Raw genomic sequence first — 26,333 nt, 5'->3', positions numbered from 1 at the left:
TTATTGGAGGATAATGAAAGGGGAAATATGATTCAGCTGGTGCTATCTGGCCTCTGGTATACAGCGAGTCCTCTACCTGGCTGGGTGAAAAGATACACATGCCTCTGTGTCTGAGTCATACAGCCCAGTCCCCGCCCCCAGCCCTAGCCCCCTGACTCCGATCACAGTGGAGTCAGCTGCAGAGCTTGACTGCGTGTTTCTGTGCTAACTGCCAAGCAGCCTCTCCTTCTCCCTCTCTGTCTTCTCGCTCTCTCCCAGCCTTTGTTTTAGGGATGCACCGATATGAAAATCTTGGCCGATACCAATAACAGATATCAATATTGCTGTTATGGCCGATAACCGATATTTACCGATGTCGATATGTTCTTTATAAAAACAAGTTTCCATGATAATCACATTTTGTATACTGAAAAACACATGTAAACTCTATTTCCAAAACATTTGGAAAATTCGATAAATCATAGGTTTACACATTGTTTCCTCTCAAAAACAACACACAACAGCAGTTAGACAGAAATAATTGTTCACATCTTCCCTGTTTTGCACATTGGACCGATACCGATATATAAAAAAAATGACTAACATCAGCCGATACTGATATGATTGCCGATATATCATGCATCCCTACTTTGTTTCTTCCCCTCTGAGCCCTCCCCCTCCCCCCATCCCTCCTCTCATGACGTCCACGGCCCTCATGGTTGGTATCCAGGAGCTCCGCTCTTGTTCGCCCCGGCTCTCTTTTTTGAGCGCGGCCGTGCCGTCTCTTTTGGCGACCTTCCCTTCGGAGCCCCGCGTGCGTGTGCGTGCGCGAGAGTGGGATGTCATGGGGTTGCGATGGCTTAACAACTCTTGGGAGTGTAGCCTGCATCTGTGTGAGCCTGCGCCACCGCTGGTGCTGGTGCTGGTTCCAGCCCACCCCACCGCCCTCTGGGGGGCTGTATTTTTCCAGGTGTGCGCCCTTCCAGGGCCCTGCGGTGTCCTGGCTCCTCTCGGCGCGCAAACACAATGTGGTTTGTTTTGACTCCACCCCGACGCGGCCTGGCCGACACTCGGGACTCTTTGATGCATTTTTAGACCCTTTGAGGGCCCCTCTCTAGAAATAAGCCCACCCACCTGCCGTCTCTAAACAAACGTTTATTATATTCTATTTATTCTGAGGCTGTTTGTGTTTGTTAGTGAAAATGGTTGAATCTGCTATGAGTACTGTGTGTCAGTGCTGATCTGTGGAGTGTCTCCGTTTCAGGTGGAGGACGGCAGCAAGGCGGCGGCCGCGAGTGTCCAGGTGGGAGACGAGCTCGTTAACATCAACGAGGTCCCCCTGAGCGGCTTCAGACAGGAGGCCATCTGCCTGGTGAAGGGCTCCCACAAGACACTCACTCTGGTGGTGAAAAGGTACGGTAGGAGACCCGCCATCTTCCCCCACAGCTCCGAGCAGACACCTGCTGCTCTCTCTTCTGCCCCCCCCCCTCCCCCCAGCTAACCAGTCACCATGGTTACATCCCTAACACAGCGCCGTTCTGAGAGGAGCCGAGGGAGATCTGGATGCTTTTGGCACAGCTACTCGCCTGGCCTGCTGGATGATAATGTATGTCAGTGTCTCGCTGCTACTACGCTAGCTGGACGGGCCTGTTTAGCCAGACGGAGCACTGCGCAGAGCAGCAGAGCTGAGCTCAGGCGTGTTGACACAGTTCCCAGCTTGTGTTGATCAAAATGAGAGGAGGAGGAGAGAGTTGAGGGTGATGTCGTAGACCACACCCCCCCAGCAGGTATGGCAAAGACTAGCCCAGGGAAAGAGTGTCTTATTATGCTAATGAAGGGGTTCAGCCCTGATTCCTGTGGCTGATGTGTAATCCGTTTCAAATGGCACCTGCGTTCCCCCTTTGTGATAAGACAGACAGTAATTTGCATAGCCCCACTGGAGGGAACGTTTATTCAAAATTCAGAGGGAACACACACTTCCCCTCTCTCTCTGCCGCACACACAGATGCACAACAAGCTCACATTTAGTGAATCGAATTCTCTTCTGTCGACTGTATAGAAGCTGACACAATCTTACGTATCGTGCCAAGTGGTAGAACCGCTGAATCATTTGTCAGGAGTCCAGACGGACACATTACAAACGGCCTCATTGTGTGCGAGAACATAGTTCTCTTTGTCTCTGCTCTCTGTCTGGATTTCACACTAGGTTGTTGTATCATATCAATAACGTCAGCCTTGAACAAACTCCGCTCAGCGAGAGAGTCCACTCCGCGGGTGTGTTTGTCCCCTCACAAAGGCGTGGCTGTGTCGCGCTCCACGCTGCACGGCCCACAGTAGCCTCTCCAGTTGGGTGGCTGGAGGTCAAGGGTACGTACGTACAGACTGTTACTACAGCGGAAACAATGACCCTCAAGGAGAAGGGAACCCCCTCGCTCCAGACCAGCGGTGATTAAAAAAAACGGAGTCAGTCCCAGTTGCTTTAGCACCCAGCTCTGACACAGTGACACTTTATTTCACAGTGAAGTGAACCATAGACGTAGTAGTAGATGACGCAAACAAAGTGAAATGGTGGAAGTGGCACCCAGTTCAGGTAGTGATTTGGTGGGCTGCTGCAGTAGATAGAAGGGGGTAAGCAGGGTATAGAGGAATACTCTCGTAGCCTTCAGTATCTTTTTGTACTGTCTCGGAGAGGAGCGCGTATCATTCCAGAGTCAGCCACAGATCCCCTGAGAGCACGTTTTAGACCTCCACTAGAACTCTGTCTCACAGGCCACGCTCTGCTGTGATTATATGATGCGCGGAAAAAGCATCCCCAGCCGGTCATTTTGCAAAGCCACAAAAACAAGTCAGAGTCTGAATTAGAACCGAGGACGCTGCAGCTCGGTCATTACCCGGACCTCGACGCTAAGAGCGGCCCTCCGACATCCCCCGCAGTCTGCACCACGGCTACGCACCAGGGGTCGAGAAACTAAACAAACGACGGTGACACTGACAGCCCATAATATTCCTGCAGCGGTATGCCAAGGTGGTTCCGATCTAGACAAGGTGCACCACATAGGCCACCTCACGCAGCAGGGAGTTGTTGTGACACTCGGGCGTAGAGCGTGATTGTTGTGACACTGTTGAATGGGGGGGGATAAGGAAGCTGTCAGAACCGGCTCCTGTCTGCAGTCATCGCCACAGCGCGGGAGGAGGAGCCTTGCACCTCTCCTTTGCATGTGTTGTTGACTAGCGTGAAACTATGAGGTCATTAGCAGGAGAGGAAAGGCTTGTCCTGCTGCGCATACAATACTGACATCTAGGTGTGGTTGCCTGTGGGAAAGCAACACTGAGCCTGCTGTATGCGGTAACACTGACGTGCGCGTATCAAGACACGGCTCAGGATGACAGTGTCCTCACTTTCAGTTGTGTTGAATGCTGTTGATCGCTTTTCATGGCGTGAGAAAATACCCATTCGTTGCACGCATTACAACAGCACCAGATCTGGTACTGTAGTTTCTATCAGGGTTTCTAGTAGGTCAAGCTGAACTTTTATACCATCTGTTTTGTTCTGGGTTGTTTTGGGGGGGGGGGGGGGGGGCACTGTGTTTAATCTTACCTCCCTTATTAGATTACTGGATCATTTATTTTCATCAATCATTGTCTCATATCCGGAGCTAGCCACAGTTAGAAGTGACTACATACTTTGCTGTGAAGATCACTCTACACTGTAGAGTCTACAGTAACTAGCCTATTTTGTTAAAGTCGCACAGAAATGAAAAAAGCATTCTGTCCCATTTTGGTTCACATAATTGGTCATAGTGTTCACCTATTCAACGATGTATGCCAAAAAATATACAAAATTCTACTTTTGTTGTAATCTTATATCAAAGTATAAAATTTCTTACTTCCGGGAAAACGGTAGGTCAATTATGACACCAGGTTCCTTTATTTAGGCCAATAATCTCACGACATCCACCCTGTCAATCAAAACTACTCTGCAGCCTCAAGTGTTGAATATCCTGCCCGCTCGATAACGTTCCAATGAAATTCATCTAAACGTATGTCCCGCCCTTGCAGCCCGTTTCAGACGGAAATACGTCAAAGTACGGAAGCAAGATGTTCTCCAACGTCCCTTTAATGATATCTTTAATGATAGTTGGGAGGCATTTAGTGCATTTTTCAGGTTGGATCAGTCCTCCACTCATAATCAACCCAGTTATTTCATAAGTTAATTCCAGTGGCCTAGTGACTTAAGCAGACTGAAGTCAGAATGCTAGGTAGTTTTTACCCTCTATACCTGTTGTTCATGTCCAGCAGGATAAAGAGTAAAAAAGTGTAAAAAACTGTATTAAAACAGGTAAGACAACTGAGAGGAACTGTAGGGGGCCATCTAGTGGTAGAAGGTTGTATGCTTAAGTTTTCCAATAGTGATTTTTTAATGTCTTTACCATTGTAAATATGGACAATATACATATCTCATTTCTACTGAGTGCACACACACAAACAGCAGAAAGCACCATTTTCTGATTACACAAACCCAGTTCTATGTTGCCTTGACTCGTATGAATCCAATTATACCCAGAAAGGCCTCTGCAGTGGTCCAACTTACCATGGAGAGAATGCAGCAGACACTAGTCTGTCTCATAGAAAGTCTTATATATTGCTTGAGTGGGAACACTTTTCTCTAAAGTGAGTATTTGGCCAGGTAAGGAGTCTCTTGCACACCTGAATATTCTTCTTAGTGACAGGTGCGTATGTTTGCACACCTGATTATTCTTCTTAGTGACAGGTGCGTAGGTGGAGCAAACGCTCATCCTCTTTTAAATACCCACTTTAAGAAAAGGTAGGAGCACCTGCACACTGTCTCACTTGCTCAAAACTTTATTATTAAAGAAAATACAATGTTTTGGTCATGTGACCTTCGGTTATTAGTTTATTGCATTAGTTTATTAGCATATTGCCAGGGCTACAGCAGCGCAGCCACAGATATGCCAGAGTTGGTCAGTCACAGCATGGCATGGGAGGAATCTACCAGTGCCAATGCAGGCTCCTCTGAAATACTGACATCCACTCAGCGGATCACACATCCTGTCAGGTGACCCAGGTGAAGTTGCGGTCACTATGTCATAGCCAGGGTAGGCTATTAGCCAGGGTAGGCTATTAGCCAGGGTAGGCTATTTCTAATGGGCTTATCCCCCCATCAGTCTACTCTCATGCAGGCTACTGTATGTACAATGATGGTCTGTCCAAAAACCTGATGTATTTCTATGCAATCAAGCTGGATGTTAATACATCGTTGTTACAGTGGTAATGCACATGCAGTGCTATTACAGTGGAAGGAAATAAGATGACTTGGTCGACATTGTAGCAGCAGGATCTACAATTCTGTGTTCAACATTCCATGGCTGGCTGGCTGTTATCTTTAACTGTGCCACTCGGTAAATCATGGCAAGGTGGGATTCAGAGTTTGCCTACTGTGCGGTAGGTTGGAAGGGAGGGGAAGGTGCCCTGCTTCTTCATTCTCCTATGCTAAGACAAACCGAGGTAATGGATAGCGTCCGAGACCCAGGGCGTAGAGGGGCAGAGTGTCTTGCTGATGTTTGCCCTTTGCCCACAGACAAAAGAGGCCCAGGTGTCAGGGGGATGCGGGTCGGCACAGGCAGCCAGCGGCGGGCCGCTCGGTATTCCACTCAGCCCAGGAATGTGCCCGTCATTACGGTTCACCTCTCCCGCCCGGCCATGACTGGTCCGATTGTGAGCGCTGTTGAAGAAAGCCTTTGTGAGACCCTGGGGAGGGGTGGAGGGGGGGGGGTACCTGAGGAATCAACTAAATCACCTCCCGGGTCCAGACCGGTGCACACAAGCCCTGCATCCTGCCCAGCAGTGTCTAACGTTACACTTCATTATGTTCTGTTGCCACCCCAGTGCCAAGTGAGCAGGTCTGACTGCTAAGTATGTTACAATTATCCCCCAGTTTGAAGCCATGGTTAAGAACAAACCTCTCTGTTTAAGGCTAAGGGTCAGGTTTAAATGAATCACTGAGCTTCATCAAAACAAAAGCTCATTTTATCATTCAGTTCAGGTGAGCTCATACCATTTGGATTGGAGTGTGAAATCCACATGATTTTTCACGAGGTATTCTGGCTGTCGATCACCACGTAAGCTGGCTGCTATGCTTTTTTTTACTGTACCTTTGGTAGAAAATTGCAGCCAGCGTTTATCTTACCAGTTAGAAGTCTCCAAATGGCATCCAGTCTGGAATGCATGCTTGATGGTTCCCTTCACAATAGATCATTGTGAAACGTTGTTTAGTAAAGCCCTCCCATCAACTTTGGGCCCAAACAATTCTTCGCTAATCTTCTTGCCTGTCAACAGACCACTTGTTCGGGTGCCAGGGAGAGTTTTAATCAAAACGTCTGGAGGTCAGGGCAGGCTGTAACCTACGCCTGTTTACCGTCCTACAGAGTTTCGGTTAGTGGGGATCTATAAGACCCAGATGTTAAAGATGAAGAGTGGTTACCTGTGGTCAGATGGAGTATTGGACCTGCTGACACACGACCATTCTGTCCTGCTCAGCCTCTCATCTCTCTGACTCCTGTAGTTTTCCATTGACAGTTGTTGAGTATTCCAGAGCCACATTTCAACTTTGGAATAGGCCTGTGTCTGTCTGTATTAAAATGTTTAGGATGTAGCCGGGCAGTTCTTTTCCCACACCATCTATAAATAATACACCCTAAGAAACAGGATTGTTTCGTCCCAAGCAGTATGCCTATGTTTAGGCTACACGGTTAACCAGGCCAGACCATGTTAACCTCACTGTAAACAACTGAGCAGCAGGTTAATTTGCAGTGTCTGATCGTTGAGATTCATGTGCTGCTGACGTCCGAGCCGGTGGTAGGTGGTAAAACCGCTGGGTTACCTAGCTACCGAGGAGGGCTTTAGAAACAAGAGTGCCCTTCCGCCCCAACCGGTCAACCTGTTGCCATAGTAATCGGAGAAATGCATGTCTGCCTCACAACAGGAGGAACAGAAGGTAGAGTCCGGCATTTCAGCCCCTCATTAGCATACCGGCCCAGAGAGCCAATGAGAAGATGCAAGATGCTGGTTTGCTCAAAGGGGACTGGCTGTGACAATAGCCCTCCTCCTCCCCTATACACCCCGTCGCCCCCTTTCAGGGGTAAACCCCCCCTAATCCTCAGGGAAATCTACCCCCGGCTGAAACACACTCACACCACACAAACAGGAGAAGTTTAGCGCTAGTGAGTCAGGGAGACTGTGTTGTGTGGAAGTTCGTCAGTGCCTGGATAGTGTTTATACCCCGGGCGGGGGGCAGGGGGGGGGGGGGCAGTGTTTTGGAAGTAGTGGACGAAGAGGAGGTGCCTGCGGCGATGACGGCCACAGCTCAGCGGTAGTCTCCCTCGGCCGCGGTCTCTTTGTCCCGGCACTGTGCCGGGCGGTCTCTGAAGTGTCTGTGGAATGTTGCGCGTGAGGAGCGCTGGAGCACGGCCGGCCTCAGCCCAGCACTCTGGATGTCTGCAGGCGCACGTCCATCAACCCGGTAGGATCTGAGGAGAACACAACCTCTCTCCATCTCCCCCTCCCAGATCCATCACTCACTCCCTTTGGAAAGCTTGGTGAGTTACATGGTTTTTTTTGTGTTTTTTTTTTTTTAAATATTATCTGCTAAATGTAGTTTTAGTGTTTTATGTTTATGATACAGGCTGGCATCTGTGCATGGGAGGGTGTTATTTGATGCTGTGACATATTAAGCCGGACAGGCTAGACTGTGTTTCCTGACCCCAATAACATCCTGGATTGTTTTTGTCTGTCAGTGCCAGGCCACACATCATTCAGGTTAAGCCATTATCAACCAGATTCAGCTTTTCATAATCAAATAGGCCTACACCGTATCAGTTAATCTGTTGATTATGAGGCGCCGAGTAAAAACCCTGTAATCTAACAGATTATCATCAGTCTACTTGGTGAGTCGTGTCTTCGATAGGGTGCGGTTCTCCTGGTTGTTCTGTCTAGGTAGATACTTTTCTCTAGTTCGTTTTAATGGGATTGGCTATTATGTCCATATGAGTGAGGTGTTTATTTTTGAATGTGGCTGTGTGAAAATCGGCCCCTCTAACAAACAGAGAAGAAGAAGGAGTAGGGGTTTTCCATACCCACCCCCCCCCTCCGGTCTAGTTCGGCTCCTCTGATTCACTCTCCTGGCATATCTGTGGCCGCCCAGCTGTAGCCCTGACAATATGCCTAATAAAACCAGGCGCATTTGCATATCAATAGTGCGCGCCATGTGTGGCTAGCGCCGGCTGCCCCAGAAACACACAGACTCCGAGGAGACCAGGAAGACTGAGCCTCGTGCTGGCCTCTCTTTGTCTTGATTCTCAATTAGAAATTCGTGAAAAGTTCCACTTTATAAAAGTAATGAAATTCATGAAATGTTCCACTTTTTAAAGGTTGGTCGATGGCTGCTGCGGAGTACGAATATGCAGTCAGTAGGGACAGAATTATATTTTCAACCAAAAAGTGTTTGCGCTGATGGATAAAAGCAGTGTGAAGGAAGCTGTTGTTGGTCACTAGTCACCATCAGGTCATTCATGGCTTTGAGCTGGGGTTGGCTGAAGAGGGCAGGACCTCCTGACCTCATGGCTTTATGAGGCAGCGAGGGCAGAGCGGTTGAGTTTCATTACTTGGCTTCACAATTTCCCTCATGATGGCAGTAAAGCAGATAGTTTTCAGTGAAATGCTTCGGGGTAAGTTATGCAGCCTGGTGACCCGAGTCTCAGCTAGAACCACAAGTGCTAATAAGTAGCCTAAGTTACACACAATCAACCAGAGAAAAGGTTCCCATTCACCTGCTCAGATAGGGGTTGTTAACTGTCAGTTCCCCTGTCGTGTGTCTCAACATGGTGCCACCTACATACATTGATGTTGGCACCACCCAGGTCATCGCCAGTGGCCCGACACGGCGACACAGCTGAGCGTCATCAAGGGGTAAGGTCAGGGTCTGTCTGGCAGGCAGACGACAGCTTGGACGACGGTCTGGTCTTGTGTAAGAGGTTCCGTGGCCTCTAAGCCCCTCTCTCCGCGATGCAGGGTCTTTGGTGCCCCATGGGGCCATATGGCAGGCTGAGTACACACCGATGGGATGACCCCTCTGCCTCAGGTCTACTGAGGGAAATGTGGATCTGCTGTCTCAACCGGCCTCATGTGTTTAGCCCTCGGCAGCATTGAATGACCTCAAACAAGGTTAAGGGCGTTTTTTTTTTTTTTTTTTTAAGTACAGATGTTGAATGTTTGTGGCAATAAGGACCTGTTTTGAGGCCCTGGAAGAACATTCACTAATTTGACCAGGAGAGGGGGCAATGAAACCATGCTTTTGCATGCACATAGCCTAGTTCAGGAATGAGTTCAGCATTTCATTTATGCATTTGCTTTTTGTCAATTCATGTCCCCTTTCACATATTGGATAAGAGTTTGGAGGACCCCTTTTGACTTTTAAAAGGCTGCCATGAAAAAATACAAGCACACACGAGTGCTAGCAGTATTCCTACATTGAGCAGTATTCCTACATTGTTCCAACTATCCGTTGTGCAGCAGCCATTCAGCTTGTGTGTTCCTCCCCTTGTTGCCCCCTAGGAATTTGAAAATGATGGATATTGTAGCTCAGAAAGTGCCCTCAGAGAGTGACGTACATGTGGCCAGGAGCTTTCTCACGAAGATTTTGCGAAGTTCCATGAGGTATGGTTCTTTAGTCACCGGTAGCACCCGTTCCTCTTCCTCCGCTAGCATTCAATCTGGCATGTTCCCATAAATCCTGCTCTTCTGTTGTCTGGTGATGTCACCCGCCACACCTCCCATTCCAGCTCTCATTCCCAGACCCCGTCACCTCACCTGTCCTAGGCAGCAAACTCCTGCGATTAGTCATCTCTTACTGTGCCATTGTGTATCCCTCATTATATTTTCTGTTGTGTCTTGTCATCAGGTGTGGGTGTGTCTTGTGTAATGTGAAATACAGTGTTGGCATAGATCCACTTGGTGTTTCCATGGAAATGATGATAGCCCATCTTCATCTAGCTCATGATGTCGTGCTGATTTGTCTGTTCTACCCTTTCCTCTCATGCGTCACAGAAAGAACCGTTTTAAAGGGTACGTCTCCACTGCATGACTGTGTCGGTATCGGAAAAATAAATTATATCTTTGGTTTTGTGACTCTCAATAAGATCAGGGGTGTTACCCCACCACCATCTCCAATTTCTTTCCCGAGGAGTTTCTTTGTAGTACATGCTGAGTTAGCTCTGTATTTTGCAAATGGAGCCATATGCATTCCTATGTCCCATAAGGGGTTGTTCTCTAACCCAGAGCCGTGTTCACCCTCTCTCTCTCTCCAGGAGAAATGAACCCGTAAGCAGGCCTCACTCCTGGCATGCCATCAAGTTCAACGAGAGCCAATCAGAGACTGCCAAAACACAGTCTCCTCCCCCGCCAGTCTGGCAAACCAGATATGATGCAAGGTAACTCAGGAACCATGAAACAAGCTCCTTGATTTTTTTCCCCCTTTAGAAATCAAACTCTTTGTTGAAAACGGTCCTATCAGATTGAAATAGTTTAGAGACGTTGACTTCCACACGGTACAGAATTCTCCGAATTCTTTCTGTGCCATGATGGCTGCCCATATAGCTGTAATAGCTGCCTGTAAAGATTAGGCAGACTGTTTACCATGTTATTCTGTTTTTTCAATCAACGTGACTTTCTGTTCATGCGCACACGTCCGTGCTCTGCATTCCCTCCCCCAGTTCGTCCTCTACTGATCTCTCCACTGGCTGGGACCAGACCAACCTGCGCAGAGTGTCCGACCAGTTCAGCTCCCTGGGCAGCATGGACAGCCTAGAGCACGTCCCTCACCCCTACCCCTCAGGGCGCCTGTCCCCGGCCAAGTCCAACAACAGCGTGGAGCTCCTGGGCGGGGGCGGCGGCGGCGGCAAGCGAGACTCGGCCTACAGCTCCTTCTCCACCAGCTCCGGCACGCCGGACTACACCCTGTCCAGGAGCAACGCCGCCTCCACCGAGAACGTCCTCTACAAGGTCAGCCAGTGGGACTCCGGGGGGCGGCACAGCAACGGCAGGCACAGCCAGAGCCTGACCGAGGGCGGGGCCAGGCAGGAGGACCGGCCAGGGTACCTGCAGCTGGCCGGCGGGGTCGGAGTGGGCCAGGACGCCCCCCCACGACCGGAGGAGCAGTCTCCGGGCTCTCGCCACTCCGGCTCCGGCAGGGCAAACTCCGGACCGGTCTGGCACGTTCCGGAGAAGAAGAAGACCGCCTCCCCTTCCCCTCCGCCGCCGCTGCCGCCAGTGCGCAGTGACAGTTTTGCTGCTACCAAGGTTCACGAGAAGGGTCTTATTATAGCTTACCCCGAGGGGCCCGACGCACATGTCCATCCCAAAGCCCACAGCAAAGGATCGGACAAAGGGATGGAGGCCTCCGACAACAGCCACCGCAACAATGACAGTCGCCGTAGTCTTAACGCGCCCACTAAGAGTGACTCCGTCAGCCCTTACATTTCCACAGATAACTATGCGCACAATCAGCTCAGTTCTAATAAGCTGTACTCTCATTCTACCACTGATGTCCGGGTGGGCCAGCCGCCCTACGCTTACCTGCCCTGCCACCATCCACGACAGTACAGCGACGAAAGCACTTTCTACTCCCAGTCCAGAAGTACCAGGTCCGTAGCAAAGCCGCAATACATGAGCAGCTACTACAGCAGCATGCAGGAGCTGCCCACCAACAACTTCCCCCAGACGTACGGCCAGAACCCAAGCCAGGGTCGGACCGCCGGCGTGACCCTGTCCAGCACGGCCATCGACCAGAACCCCGAGGGGGGCGGCCACACCCGCTACTACTGCGTGACGGCCCGCCAGCCTGGTGCCCAGGCCCTAGTGGTGAAGACGGAGGGGGGGAGAGGGGGGGCGGGGTCGGAGGCGGTACCGGTCGGAGGAGGAGACCGGACGCCTCTCAGCCCCCCGGCGGTCAACAAGGTCAAGTATCCGCTACCTCAGGCGCAGCAGCTGTACCCCGGCGGCAAAGACAGCAACGGGTACGGCAAGCCGGAGGACGGAGCGCAGCTACGCCACAAGCAGCCGGCCGCGCCCGTCGGACCGGAGGCCAAGCTGAGCGGCGGCGACCAGATGGGAGGCCAGAGGAGACACACCACGCAGAACGCCGAAACCTACTACATGAGCTACCCCCCCAGCAAGCAGGCAGAGCAGCGGAGGTCTCTGCCCATGCACCCGATTCAGGGGGGAGCCGCGATCTGTCCCCAGGCCACCCCCATGCTTCACTCCCTGTCCCAGGAGGCCACGGACCAGGAAGATCGACCCGGGGAAGCCACCGTCGGCGACAGCGAGGACGGGAGCCGGGAGGTTCCTGACGCCCTGGTCGGCAAGATGGGATGGCGGACGGAGCGCTTTGCCACTACGCTTCGGAACGAGATCCAGATGAAAAAGGCCAACCTGCAGAAGAGTAAGAGCGCGGCCGCCCTCAGCGGGACGGCCGAGGTGGAGGAGCAGCCGGACGTCCGGAGGTCCAAAGCGAACTCTGTCCCCTCGCCGTCCGACGGCTCCTTCACCAGCACTTATAAGGACCATCTGAAGGAGGCCCAGGCCAGGGTCCTCAAGGCCACGTCTTTCAGGAGAAGAGACCTGGAGCCCGTCCTGCTGGAGCACCCAGGGGCAGAGGCGCTGCCCGGCTACCCGGGCTCTGCCCTGCCACGCAAAGAGATGCTTTTGCCGAGCGTCTCTGAAGCCCCGCCCTTAAAGTCTGGCCCCGCGGGTGGTCAGGTGACTCGCATCGGGAGCAGGAAGCGCATCCCGGCAGAGAAGAAGGTGAGATCGTTCTCCGAACCAGATAAAATTCACGAGGTCGGAGTGGAGCACGACCTCGTGGCCCCCCCCGAAAGCGCCGGCTCCCTGGGGGACAGAAGGAAGCCGTTCGAAACCGCCGGCAAACCCGCCTTTCCCAAACCCCACCCCAAACAGAGCAGCCTTGAGGAGCATAGAGACACCAAGGCCAAAGTCCTGGCCCCCAGCGTGGGGGCAGAGGACGGCCTCAGAGAGGTCAGGGCGAGGGCCGCGCCTCCTGCAGGGCACACCGAGGATGAACAGGAAGCAGCGTATATTGCACACGGACAAGCCATCCTGGAGCAGCAGAGGCTGGGCACCTTCGCCGAGTACGAGGCCACCTGGAACACCCAGAAGATGCCCCCAGATGCCAGGGCGTCGTCCGGACGGTACCGCTCGGCCGACAACATCCTGGACCCGGGGGTGGAGGAGCGGACTAAGCCTGCCTGTGTCCACGAGAGGTCCCGGTCCTCTCCCTCGGCTGAGTCCTACGGCCAGGTGAGACTGCGGAGCTCAGATCTCCGGCCCGGCCGCGGTCAAACAGATTGTTGCTCTCTGATTGTGTAACTCTCATGTGCAAGAGAGTTATTATGACCATAAAGGTATGACTTAGATGCGTGATTGAGCCTGCAAACCTTCATGACTGTTGATTTGAAAGGTGGTGGACGACAACTTCAGTGCGCTAGACAAGGTGCAAAGTACCCTAATATACCTTATCGGTGAAACCGGATGTGTCTGTTTGCAATCTGAATAGGCTAAGTCACAATTAAAAATGCACATTGCATATAAACACACACACACACACACCAGCGACCTGTAGTGGAATTCCAATATGGTTTAGAATTGAAGTTGGCCCCGTCCATTTGAAGTACTACGATTATGCCGCACCTGACTGTGCAGTCAGTCACGTCATGGGACTGGATGTGCATACCACTTAATCTTTAAAAGTGACTTCCATTACCCTGTTTAGACAGGTATGTTGAGTGACTAATGTTAGTACAAAGAAAAGCGCAAAGTCAAATATTAATCTAGGTTTTCTCATAAAGACACACCCTTACACAAAGGCGGGAGCAGGAGAGAGAGGGATCACTCGACCGACAGGAACAATCTTACTTCACTTTCTAAGTTCTCCCCAGGTAGAAGCGCAGTAACCATACCAAGATTGTTATTGAGGAAGAGAATCTAGAGCTATTCCTTGATGCCTCCCTGGAAAGAATAGTTTAATGATAGTCTGTGAATGAGAAATATGTGCTTTTGATCCTTCCTCCTGGCAGAAAATCTCAGCGCAAGGAAGGAAGTCGGCAGAATATTCCCAGGTGGAGCGCCCACCTGCTCAACAGGACAACACTGCCTCGAGGTGAGCATCTTCATCCAACTGATTCACTTCATCATGACTCTGGTACTGTATGATCTGTAGGGCTGTGCAATAAAATCAATACAGCAATACATCGCAATACTTTCTCCCGCAATACTGTATTGATCATTTCTGCGGTATACTGTCGATACAGTATTTTTTTTTTTTAAAGAAAGGAAGGAAAATATACGTAAGACATAGAATAGATGAATAAAGGATAGAATTCAGTCATAGATACATTATTCGTGTTTTAAATGGATTTAAAATGTCCTTACATCCCCTCCACCCTCAGGATCACCTCCAGGGAGAGGGGGATGGACTTGTATTTTCAGCTGTATTTTAACATTACATTTCCAGTAAATTATGTACAGAATCGCAATGCATCGCAATTTGTATTGTATATCGTGACCCGTGATACGTATCGTGAGGTACTTGCCAATACTCAGCCCTAATGATCCGTGTGACTAAGATTGGGATTGCGAGTGGAGTTTCTACCTTCCTTCAACTTCTGACCATATTTCCCTCTGGGGTCCAGTCCAGCCAGCTAATGCCTCAGTCTCAGTGATCATGGAGGAATCCATCCCCACTGGCATCTGGGTCAGGGAGGAACACTGGTTTCTTTATGATCCCTCCAGGCATACCACAGTGCCATGGCTTGGCCCCAGCTGTGACAACATGGCCATTCTCTCTAGCCGGCCTTTGTGTTGTTACTGGAGGTTCTGGGTGTAGGCTTGTGGGTATGTGTACGTGTTACACAGAGGAAGTGTCTCATCAGCCCGCTGCTGGAATACCAGCCAGGAGCCTTGCTCAATGGGCCACACTGGGCCATGCCTGGATCTCTTATCTGTGGTATGGTGATCTGTTTTCTGGCTAGAATGCGTGGCCGCTAGTATTGCTTTCATTTTCCATTACATTTATACTGTACAATAAAACCACACTGTAGATCAGTTTTAGGGTCAGGGTCCTTTTAAGCCTTGGTCTATCCAGAATGGGCCATGCCACTGGAGGGTGACCTAAATAGTTGATCTGCTGAAAGTCTGTGTTTGCAATCTCAGGGCTTTCTGAATAGGAAACTATCTCTCTTCCCAGAGAGGCCGTATAAAAAGTGCTCTGCTTGGGTTGAATAATGTAGAAGACCGCTGGAGAGCTGGAGAGAGCCTACTGTACATTTCTCATTGACTCCTTAACAGAGCGAAGACCACAGTGATGTTAATGTTGTGGAATTGCAGGTCTTTCAACGCCATAGCTACTGAAGTCATATATAATTACCCAAGGAACCGGGAGAATGTGATGACAATAAAAGCCAGTAATGTTAGTCTACGCCCCTCTGGGAGGCCCCATATGTCCCTGTTCCCTTGCCGTACTCTGAGTCTGATGAGGGCTCTCTCTTCCCTCTGTCTGCTCTGTGGGCAGGGTTCCAGTGCTCAGGACAAATAGAGCAGATGTTTGCTGAAGAGTTTAAGTGACACGGTGCCCCGAAGGTGGTGGAGGCCAGCCCAAAAATGTTTAAAAATGGTGACATCGAAGAAACACTGTGGAAATACAGCCTACACCTTCCGGTTGCAGTCGTGTGTGTGGTGGTGTTTTACTGGGGTGATTTCTCCATTCATACACCTTAGTCTGATGGTTTGATGTTTTTGCAGGTGTTTTTGATCGGCCTTCCCTCGTGGCTGACGCCAGCTCTCCTACCTTTCTCTGTCACTCTCTTTCACTCCTTGTAAGGGACCGCAACAAAGCTACAGAAATGAGCATGCTGCCCGCAAACCCCTACATCCCGGTGACTTGCAAGTGGTGCATAGTCGACCCCCCCCACCCCCCCCCTCACACACACAGTTTGCATGTGTTCATTGTATGTCAGCAGCATGCTTGTTGATGGGGACACCCAATGGTTGACTACTACAATATATCAGTCACCTCTCGTGCTGTCCATTCAACTAGATTTACTCAATTGAGGTCTAGTTATGCACATGAAAATGTCTGTTTCAGATTCATTGTTATGTTCACGTGGTATGTAAGGCAATACGGCTGACAATGGTGCCTGGAATTGGTCCCAGCGTGTCCTGTAGGCGAAACCCATTGAGAGGTGTTAAATATCTTTCCTTGAGAAACCGAATTAAACAGGCCACGCTACAGGCTATGATGACACTTGCATTTGCATCACAACTGTGGTGAGTGGGTCGACAGACAGACAAGCTAGCCAGGAAGAGGCCACACCCAGGTGTGGTAGCTTGGTAACTGATCCCACTGTAAGAGGAGTCCCACTCCCCCCCCCCCAGTCCATCTGGCACCTGTCGCTGAGCTCAGGGAGGTTCAGGTGAGCAGCACACCTCTATCTCTCTGTCTCTGCACCGCCTTCACCATGAGACTGCCAGCCTCTGAGACACACACAACGGGGTGAGTTGGCGGATTCAAGAGACTTATATATTGGCCTATTATTTCATCTGACATTACTATTTTGCCATTTGGCTGAATAATTGAAGTCCTCAGTTTCATAGTTCTCTATGTGGGGACATTTGTGCTGTTATGAGTTAGATTTGGATGGGCTAGGCTTATTCGTTTTTACTCAGATTAGATTAGACTAGACTAGATTCACTGTATTGGTTTGATGCCTGTTTTCTGTTTGTGAGGTTGTAATGATGCATGTACCTCACACTGTTAGTGCATGCTCCTATAAAGATGCAAAGACGATGTTGAATTAAGATTCTCACCTGCGACGGATGATGATATTTTGGTGGGGCTGGGTGCTCATCCTGTTCGGTGTTAATGACAGCCTTCTGACAATAACCCGACTGCTGGACCAGTCTCTGCACGCCCCGGCTGGCGTCTCCAACCCACAGACGACACACCCTCTGGCTCTGGCTAATCTCGAGCACCCTGCACGCTAACCCGCGGTTCAGGCTCTCAGGCCTTTTCCATTTCTTCTTCCTGCTGTATTATCTCCTGTCTCTGTCCTGTCCTTTTCCCCACCCACTTCTCTTTTCCTCTCTCCCTCCCTCAAGCATCCCTCCAGGCCGTTCTCTGTTCTTAAACTGAGCACTGTCACTGGCTCTCATGTACATTTCCTGGAAGAATGTGTGTGACTTCTCAATAAGAGAGCATTAATAATGCATACACACTATTTCTCGCTTCATGGTGAATATATGCGTGCTAGGAACATACCTAGTTGCCATCTCTTATATTTTCAAAGATGTGGCCATATTTTCAAAGATGTTACCATAGCCGTTTATTTTGAAAATGGCGCCCACATTTTGTCCCTTGATTGTGTTTTTTGGTTTGAAAGATCCTCACAACCAGAGCCTTTCATAGAGGGCTTAGACTTTGTTCTGCCGCTTTAAATCTCCAGGATATCCCCCAGTGCTCTGGAATGGGCCTTCACTGACTGCCATGACCTCCTCAAAATAAGCAGACAAGAGCCTTTTGTCTCCTTCACTGGACCACCACTGGCTGTTAATGTCGAGACTTTCACACCAAGAGTTAAAATTGTAAAATCATTGGGAATTGAGGGGGGAAATCCATCTGGGCCAGTGGCTTTAGACTGGGGGATCATTTATGACCCTCTGTCTGCATGACGTTGCTTGTGGGAACACAAATATGCTTCTGCAGTCTGCCAGCCCTGCAGTTGCCACGGTTACCAGGGAGCAGGGGTTGCAAAACGAAGCGAGAAGTCCGCCCTGTGAAGTGGAATTGGTCTTAATCGCGTCGGTTGTTATAAAACGTGCAAATACCTAATTTATCCGAGGACGTCCTTGCCCGTGTGTGAGAACGGTGTGTGAAGCTCTGTTCTTTGCTTCCCAGGTTCTCTGACAGAGGGCAGGGAGACTGCAGAGCGCGAGAGGAGCCTGTGGAACTCGAACATTTCCCAGAACCGCCCCCACTGCTCATGACCGCAGAGAGCCCCGAGCACGGGCACCCGGCGGCCGGCCCTGTCCCCGCGTACCACAGACCCACATCCATCTCTCGCAACCCCAGCGACCCTGCCCTCGCCGGCCCCGACGACCACCCCTACAGCGAGCCCCAGGCCGGCCCCAGGCGGAAGGCTCCTGCGCCCCAGAGGCCGCCCCCGCCCAGGCTGGACAAGCCCAGGCGTCCGGAGATCACTCCCCCGCTCGGCAGCTCCCAGGAGTCTCTGCCCAGTTCCCAGGGCGGGGCCCCGACCGCACGCTCCCCGAGCAAAGAGCTCGACTCCGCCTCCGTTCCCGCCCTCCCCTCGAAGAGTGTCCCGCAGCAGAGCACAGGACCTCTGGAGGGAGAGCAGGGAGGGGTTCGCCCAGCGGCCCCGTCCAATCCCCAGCCGGCTCCTCCTCGCCTGCCCTCCCCCCGCGGACCCTCGGCGGTGACCGAGCCCACCATGGACGGCCAGCGCTCCCCGTCGCCGCAGTTCGCTCCTCAGAGACTCACCGACAAGCCTCCCGTCTCCCTGCGGGATGAAAACTCCAACAGGTAAGAGACCCCCTCCCCGCTCCGCTGTGAAGCTCTCTGCTTCGGGTCCGTCCCTGCCGCCTCGAGCTTCAGCCTGTCAGCGTCTCACTCTCTCTCTCTCTCTCTATCTCTCTCTCCTCGAGCTTCAGCCTGTCAGCGTCTCTCTCTCTCTCTCTCTCTCTCTCTCTCTCTCTCAGCTCAACCTATAATGACCGGTCTGCTCCTCCTCGTTGTATCCTCAAGCTCTTTGTACAAAGGGGCTTATTGAGACCCACTCCGTCCGAGAATTAACATGTGAATGCTCGCCTGCCCGCTACCGACACACGGCATAATTTAGAGAGGGATCCTAAATGCGTCTCCAGTAAAGACCTCTTTCACAGGAGCTGTTCTGTTCATCTGCCGGGCTCAGACATAATTGATATCATCTGTAGTTGAGACGGGCCTCTGTACAGTACGTTCCACTCAGCTGGAACCGAAGTGGCGGGAGGAGTCCCGGCGGTGTTGCCAGCATGCCAGGATGTTGGGCATGGAAAAAAAAAAACGTAATGTCATCATGTCATATGACTCTTAATCAGGCCGTGCGTACGGGGCAGAGTAGCTGTGTTGCCTTTGCAGATCGGGCCAGGAGGCAACGGAGCTCTTGACGGACGTGGCCGTCACCGCAGTGTGCTCTGTGTGTGTGTGTGTGTGTGACGTTGCAGGATGGAGAACGTGATGGAGAACAACAACAACCCCACCGTGAAGAAGGTGCCCATCAAGATCGTCCACTCAGAGAGCCCCACAGAGAAGGAGAGCCGGCAGTATCTGCTGCACAGCGACGCCTCGGCCGGCCCCCCGGGGCCGGGGGGGCCGAGCCAGGTCAGCAGCCTCGGTGCCCCCGACCAGTCCTACTCCCTGTTCTGCGCCTACTCTCGGCCACCGGAGCCCACGGCGGAGACGGACCCAGAACCGGAACCGGAGCCAGATCCTCGCACGGATCCGAGGCCCCGGACGGAGTCCCCCGCGGGTCCCCTCAGAGAGCACGAAGCCCCGGAGCCCACGGAGGCCCCCAGCAGTAACGGGGTGGCTGCGCCCCCGGCCTCCCAGGAGGACCAGAAGAGAGAGGAGCTGGCCAGGGACATCATGGGCAAGGACAAGTCCCTGGTGGACATCTTGGACCAGAGCAAGATGAGGACCACCATGGACCTAATGGAGGGCATCTTCCCCCAGGAAGAGCAGCTGATGGAGGGGGCTCACCAGCGCAGGAAGGTGGCCCCCAAACAGGCCTCTCCCCGGGCCACTGAGGAGAGGTCAGCCCTGTTCTCATCCCAGCTCCATCCTACCCTTAGGAGATAGTCAGTAGTGATTTGGGGTAGTGGTAGCTGTTTTCCTGAAATTATTCTTAGAGTAAATCATTTTGGTAGGGAGATCACATGAGAATGGTATAATTTCAGAGCAAAGAGCTTGATTCCAAATACCTCAGGAAACCTGGCCACCTAATGGCGAATTCTTGAATTGCAGCAGGCAACCTAAAAATCTCACTCTCCTAAGTTTTAAACAATTCAATGATGTTATTATTCTATTCACACTCATATTGACAGAGGGGAATGGGAACATGTGACACGATCAAATGTATTTTTTGCGGAACGCAGCTCAACATAGCAGTTGTGTGTGTGAGTGAATGTGAGAGAGAGTGTGTGAGAGTGTGTGCCATGATCACTTATGTCTCTTATACATCCTTGTGTATTTACAGGAATGAAGAGGACAGTCTGGCGGCTGCCGTTGCCCTGGTGACCAGCTCCGCCTACTACAGCACGTCCGCCCCGAAGGCGGAGCTGCTGATCAAGATGAAGGACATGCAGGAGCAGTGCGAGGAGCCAGACTCTGAGGACGAGCTGCCGGACAACGACAGCGAACTGGCCAGCAAGAAGGTACAGCCCTCCACCCTTCCCAAACATACACACTCTACTCTGTAGTCTCTCACTTTGTCTCTTGCACTCACTCACTCACACACTCACTCTCTTGCTCTGTCAGTCAATCAGTCAATCAGTCAATCAGTCAGTCAGTCAATCAGTCACCACTTAGTCATTCACTCTCACTCATTCAGTCATGCTCAGGCACTGAACAGCTGTTGCTCTGTGCAGTACTATGAGGAGGGTACCCAAGTCATCAAACTCAGTTGGACTCACTGGGTTATTGATTTTTCAATGTTTTGGCTCTGAGTGTAACTGCTCCACTACACTACAGCCATTGGACGTCAGGCATTGTCATCAGCCGTCAGGGGAATGATTCATTTGAAACCAATGAAAGCTGCTCCACTGCCCGCGTTGCGTCGCGTGTGCAATCTACACATAATACCCCATAAAGACAAAGTGAAAAAAGATTTATTTGCAAATTTATTTATTTATTTATTTTTTTTCTTTTGAAATATCACATGTTCATAGGTATTCACACCCTTAACTCAGTACTTTGTTGAGGCAGCTTTGGTAGTGATTACAGCCTCAAGTCTTCTTGGGTATGCTTGGCACAGCTGTATTTGGGGTATTTCTCCCATTCTTCTCTGCAGATCCTCTCGAGCTCTGTCAAGTTAGATGGGGAGCACAGCTATTTTCAGGTCTTTCCAGAGATGTGCAATCGGGTTCAAGTCTGGGCTCTGGCTGGGTCACTCAAGGACATTCACAGACTTGTCCCAAAACCACTACTTCGTTGTCTTGGCTGTGTACTTAGGGTCGTTGTTCTATTGGAAGGTAAACCTTTGCCCCAGTCTGAGGTCCTGAGCGCTCTGGAACAGGTTTTCATCAAGGATCTCTCTCTGTACTTTGCTCTGTTCATCTTTCCCTCGGTCCTGACTAGTCTCCCAGTTCCTGCCGCAGAAAAACATTCCCACAGCATGATGCTGTCACCAACATGCTTCACCATAGGGATGGTATTAGCCAGGTGATGAGCGGTGCCTGGTTTCCTCCAGACGTGATGGTTGGCATTCAGGCCAAAGAGTTCAATCCTGGTTTCATCAGACCAGAGAAGCTTGTTCCTCATGGTCTGAGAGTCCTTTAGGTGCCTTTTGGCAAACCTCCAAGTGGGCTGTCATGTGCCTTTTACTGAGGAGTGGCTTCTGCCTGGCCATCACACCATAAAGGCCTGATTGGTGGGGTGCCGCAAAGATAACTGTCCTTCTGGAAGATTCTCCCATCTCCACAGAGGAATGCTGGAGCTCTGTCACCTCCCTGACCAAGGCCCTTCTCCCCCGATTACTCAGTTTGGCCGGGCGGCCAGCTGTAGGATGAGTCCTGGTGGTTCCAAACCTCTTTCATTTAAGAATGATGGAGGCCATTGTGTTCTTCGGGGCCATCAATGCTGCCGATTTTTTTTGTACCCTTTCCCACATGTCTTGGAGATCTAAGGACAATTTCCTCAACTTCTTGGCTTGGTTTGGCTCTCACATGCACTGTCAACTGTGGGTTATTACTACTTTACATACAGTACAGTAGACATATCAAATCAATTGCATTCATCACAGGTGGACTCCAATCAGCTAATCACTAATCTAATCACTGCCAAAGGTGACTCAACAAAGTACTGAGTAAAGGGTCTGAATACTTATGTACATGTGATATTTCAGTTGTTTTTTTGTTTTTTTATACATTTGCAAAAGATTCCCCAAAATGTTTTTGTCATTGTGTCGATTGATGAGGAATTTTTGAATAAGGCTGTAACATAACAAATTGTGGAAAAAGTGAAGAAGTTAGAGTGCTGTCCGGATGCACTGCATATACAAGTGCAGTCAAATTACCATTTACAGTACCACGTTATACTGTTCCAGACCTTGTAGCACTCCTCCAGAAAGTTCTCGTTCTAAGTTCTCTAAACGGCGCTCTCCGTGGAGCAGGTAGAACTTACACATGGCGACGTGACGCGACGCAGGCAGCATATCTGGGTGGTAACGTGTGTGCGTGTGTGTCCCATGCAGCAGGAGCTGATGGACAGCCTGAGCAGGAAGCTGCAGGTGCTGCGCGAGGCCAGGGAGGCCGTGCAGGAGGACGTCCAGGACAACAACGCCCTGGGCGAAGAGGTGGAGGCCACGGTGCAGCAGGTCTGCAAGCCCAACGAGCTGGACAAGTTCCGCATGTTCGTGGGCGACCTGGACAAGGTGGTGAGCCTGCTGCTGTCCCTGTCGGGCCGGCTGGCCAGGGTGGAGAACGCCCTCAACAGCCTGGAGCAGGACGCCGCGCCGGAGGAGAGGGTGAGGGCGCTCAGCGCACTTCTCACTGGCTGTCGGTTCGACGCCCCAGTCGATATTCTGGCACTGGGATTGTCGGGGTTTTCGGGGGTTCGGCGTGGACGTTGTGACAGTTGGGACGCTGTTGTTAGAATGACCACTCCTTCGTGGCTGACCTTCCGTCTGTTCTGTCCTCTCCCTCCCTCTCATTCTCTCTGTTCTCTCTCTCCTCTCCCTCCCTCTATTTGTTCTCTCTCCCTCCCTCCCTCCCTCCCTCCCTCCCTCCCTCTCACTCTCTCTGTTCTCTCTCTCTCTGTTCTCTCCCTCTCTTTCTCCCGGCAGCGCACGCTGACGGAGAAGAGGAAGCTGCTGATCCGGCAGCACGAGGACGCCAAGGAGCTGAAGGAGAACCTGGACCGTCGGGAGCGCGTGGTCTTCGACATCCTGGCCAGCCACCTGAGCGACGACGGCCTGGCCGACTACCAGCACTTCGTCAAGATGAAATCGGCCCTTATCATCGAGCAGCGCAAGCTGGAGGACAAGATCAAGCTGGGCGACGAGCAGCTGAAGTGTCTGACGGACAGCCTGCCGCTGGAGCAGAGGCCGCCCCTGTGAGGACGCGTGCCGCGCCCAAGCACACACTGACCACTAACTGTCTGGTACTGACCTCGGTGTGAAGTACTGCTTTCTGGTCTGAAGCTGTGGTTCAGCCTTCTTCCCAGTAGAGGGCAGCACAGAGATGCAGCCCAGTCAGACTGAAGGACCTATGGGGGAGACCACGTGTTTGCAGACGGTATCCTCCTCCCCACCCCAACCACCTCACACTGTCCAGGCTCAGAAGCGGCCTCCACAGAGAACAGATGTTCTCTCTGACGTACTTCATATGTAACCTGAACACAACTGCCATGAAGCCCCCCCCGGGATCAACACCCTCCTTACCTGACCCCCCTTTGAGGCAGGTGCTTGTTACCACAGCATCCATGTCTATAATGTGTTAAAGAATAATTCTGTTGTTTTTTTTAGTAATTTATTGTAGCCTTTTGAATCTGTACAGAGTAGCATAGGACAGTATTTTATCATCAGCTGATTTTAGGCGCCAAGCTGGTAGTCAACAATTCATTTATCAACACTTATCTCTCCACATTACAAAATGTGTAATTGAATTAACCTACTGTCATTATTTTAACTTTTCATGTAAATTTGGCCTATTTTCATGTAAAATAATCCAAATGACTGATATTTCAGTGAAGAATTGAGTTTTCCTTCTTTGTTTTTTTTCCGAATACTAGCGGCCTTTTGCTCAGATGCTTGTCTCGTGTTTCTTGATTTCCTCCATATGATAACCAGACCGCAGTTTTCTAACATGAAGCATTAAGCTTCACCATGAGAAGGTGAGGACGCCACTGCAGGAACGTAACCCTGCGAAAGCACCCTGTGGACGGTATATATAACGAGTGGATATTGGTCATCCCGAAATGCACTTGCTCAAATCCAAGACACAATTAGCACTTCGATTCCCAGTTCACTAGTCCCAGGTGTAGACCACGTATGATGTGCCTGGGTGTCTCCGTTGCGCCGCTGTCACTGTGAGGATGCACGTCTGCAGGACACGTCTTTGACTGCGTATCTGCAAACATTTTTTCTGAATACCCATCCGTGGGCATTCGTATCGTTTTTTTCATATAATATACCATGCTCACGTCTAGTTACTTCATTTAATGGCATTCCGTATTGCTTGATTAGATGACTTCTTTCTTAGCTCTGCAGGTCGTACTGTATTGCTGCTCACGGTGCTTCTTATTTTGCTAGCTTGTTGATATGAAGGTTCACTGCCCTGTGAGGGGGTACTTAAAACACTTACGGACTACGGGACAACCCTAAGATAACGTTTTACCTTTTATCTCAATTCTTTAGTTACTGCAAGGCTTATGTGAAAAAATACACGCCAAAAAGTCTATATTTTACACACTAAAACATTTCTGGACTATGAACTTCCAAGTATCAGATATGACACCATGGCCACTGGCAGCCGTCGCTGTCAAGTCAGTTTCCTAAAGGTAGAGCCATTTGAAGGACTTCACATAAGGATGCCATTTGTCACCCTGTATACACTGCGACTGTACAACTTGACTCTTAAACACTTGTTTATCAGCTGTGCTGCGTTATATGAAATAAAAGGGTCTTGAAAAGAAACACTGTGTATGTGTGTGTGTGCGTGCGTGCATGCATGCATGTCTATCTGACATTTGCCATGTAATGTTTAACCCTGCCGTTAGTCACTGTCACCCCACTTCTCACTGATAGTGTATGCATCGATGGGAAGACTTTGACATGCACTTAAAGATACATCCAGAGACCAGGGATCACAGCCTCTCTGATATACTACCAATTAAGACTACACAAAGTATTCACTGGGCTGCTGCTTACACTGGGAAGAACAGAAGAACATGAAACAGGCTTTAAAATGAAAAACATCCCACATAAGCTACAAAGAATGTTATGTTACATAGAATTCCCACTGTCCACAGGTATGCAGGTATGCAGCATGGCCGGTCAATCATTACCCATGATTATTTTTACAGCCTACTTTGGGTACTTAGGTCTTGAAGATAGACTTCGCAGCTCTCAGAGACGGCGAAACAATTATGTCTTCATTTCTGAGTCATTTAATACCATATTCCTACCTTGGATAATTTGCACCACTTTACACTGGGAACTCTTATCTGAAGGTAAACAATCTGTGCTTGTAGTAGATTGATTATTATACTGTAATCTATCCAATTGACGTGTGGTGCTGTGGAAACCTGTAAGTTCATTCTTGTACAGTAGATCATTTGAGTAGGATGGGATCAGTGAGTAGTGGCTATGGCTCAGGAGGTAGAGCAGGTAGTCCAATGATCGTAGGGCCGGTGGTTCAAAACCCGGTTCCTCCTGTCCACATGTCAAAGTATCCTTGGGCAAGACACTGAAACCCAGATTGCTAAAACCCAAATTGAGCTGATTGATCTTGCATGGCAGCTGCCGCCACTGATGTGTGAATGTCTACGTGAATGAGTGGCAGTCCATTTACCTTCAGCGTAGAGTACTGGAGCCAAATGTACTGTGTCTATATCTTAATCAGTTGGCTGCCATGATTGATATTAATTTATAAGTTAGGTCCTTATTGAGCTCAAAGGACACTTATTTAACAGCACATTTCTTCTTGGCTGAATATGTAACATTCTCATTCCTCTGTACCCCACTAATATGAATTTGCCTAGTTTTATGAAACCAGCATGTTCATCCCACCTATTTGCTACTGCAGGTAAATCACCAAGTACTGTAGGCTATTCAGACCTCTCGCCTTGTGCACTTTTTCGTTAGATCGTCTGCTTTCGCCTCCTGCAGTGATGGGGATGGGACAAGCTGCATGAGCTCAGCCATGTCTGAGACGACACCCTGAGAAGGAGGAGTGAGTCCGACGCATACCTTCTCTCGACCATCTCCTCTACAGAT

At 50.4% G+C, this 26,333-nt stretch overlaps 1 protein-coding gene across 1 annotated transcript; it reads left to right on the top strand.

The window, feature by feature from the left end:
- Positions 1-616: 616 nt before the first annotated feature.
- Positions 617-25,010, top strand: shroom2a (shroom family member 2a; the record flags this gene model as incomplete). The annotated part of the gene is made up of 10 exons (XM_084444450.1): positions 617-697; positions 1,244-1,392; positions 10,362-10,484; positions 10,767-13,368; positions 14,145-14,227; positions 18,020-18,664; positions 19,345-19,932; positions 20,376-20,553; positions 22,590-22,862; positions 23,181-25,010. The coding sequence occupies 10 exons, from the start codon at positions 617-619 to the stop codon at positions 23,451-23,453; spliced, it is 4,995 nt and encodes a 1,664-aa protein (XP_084300576.1). The 3' UTR covers positions 23,454-25,010.
- Between the last annotated feature and the right edge of the window lie 1,323 nt (positions 25,011-26,333).

Source organism: Borostomias antarcticus (genome assembly GCF_949987555.1).
Source record: "Borostomias antarcticus genome assembly, chromosome: 10".
NCBI lineage: Eukaryota > Metazoa > Chordata > Actinopteri > Stomiiformes > Stomiidae > Borostomias > Borostomias antarcticus.
Note: the sequence above shows the minus strand (reverse complement) of the source record. Positions and strands in the feature narration are given on the sequence as shown.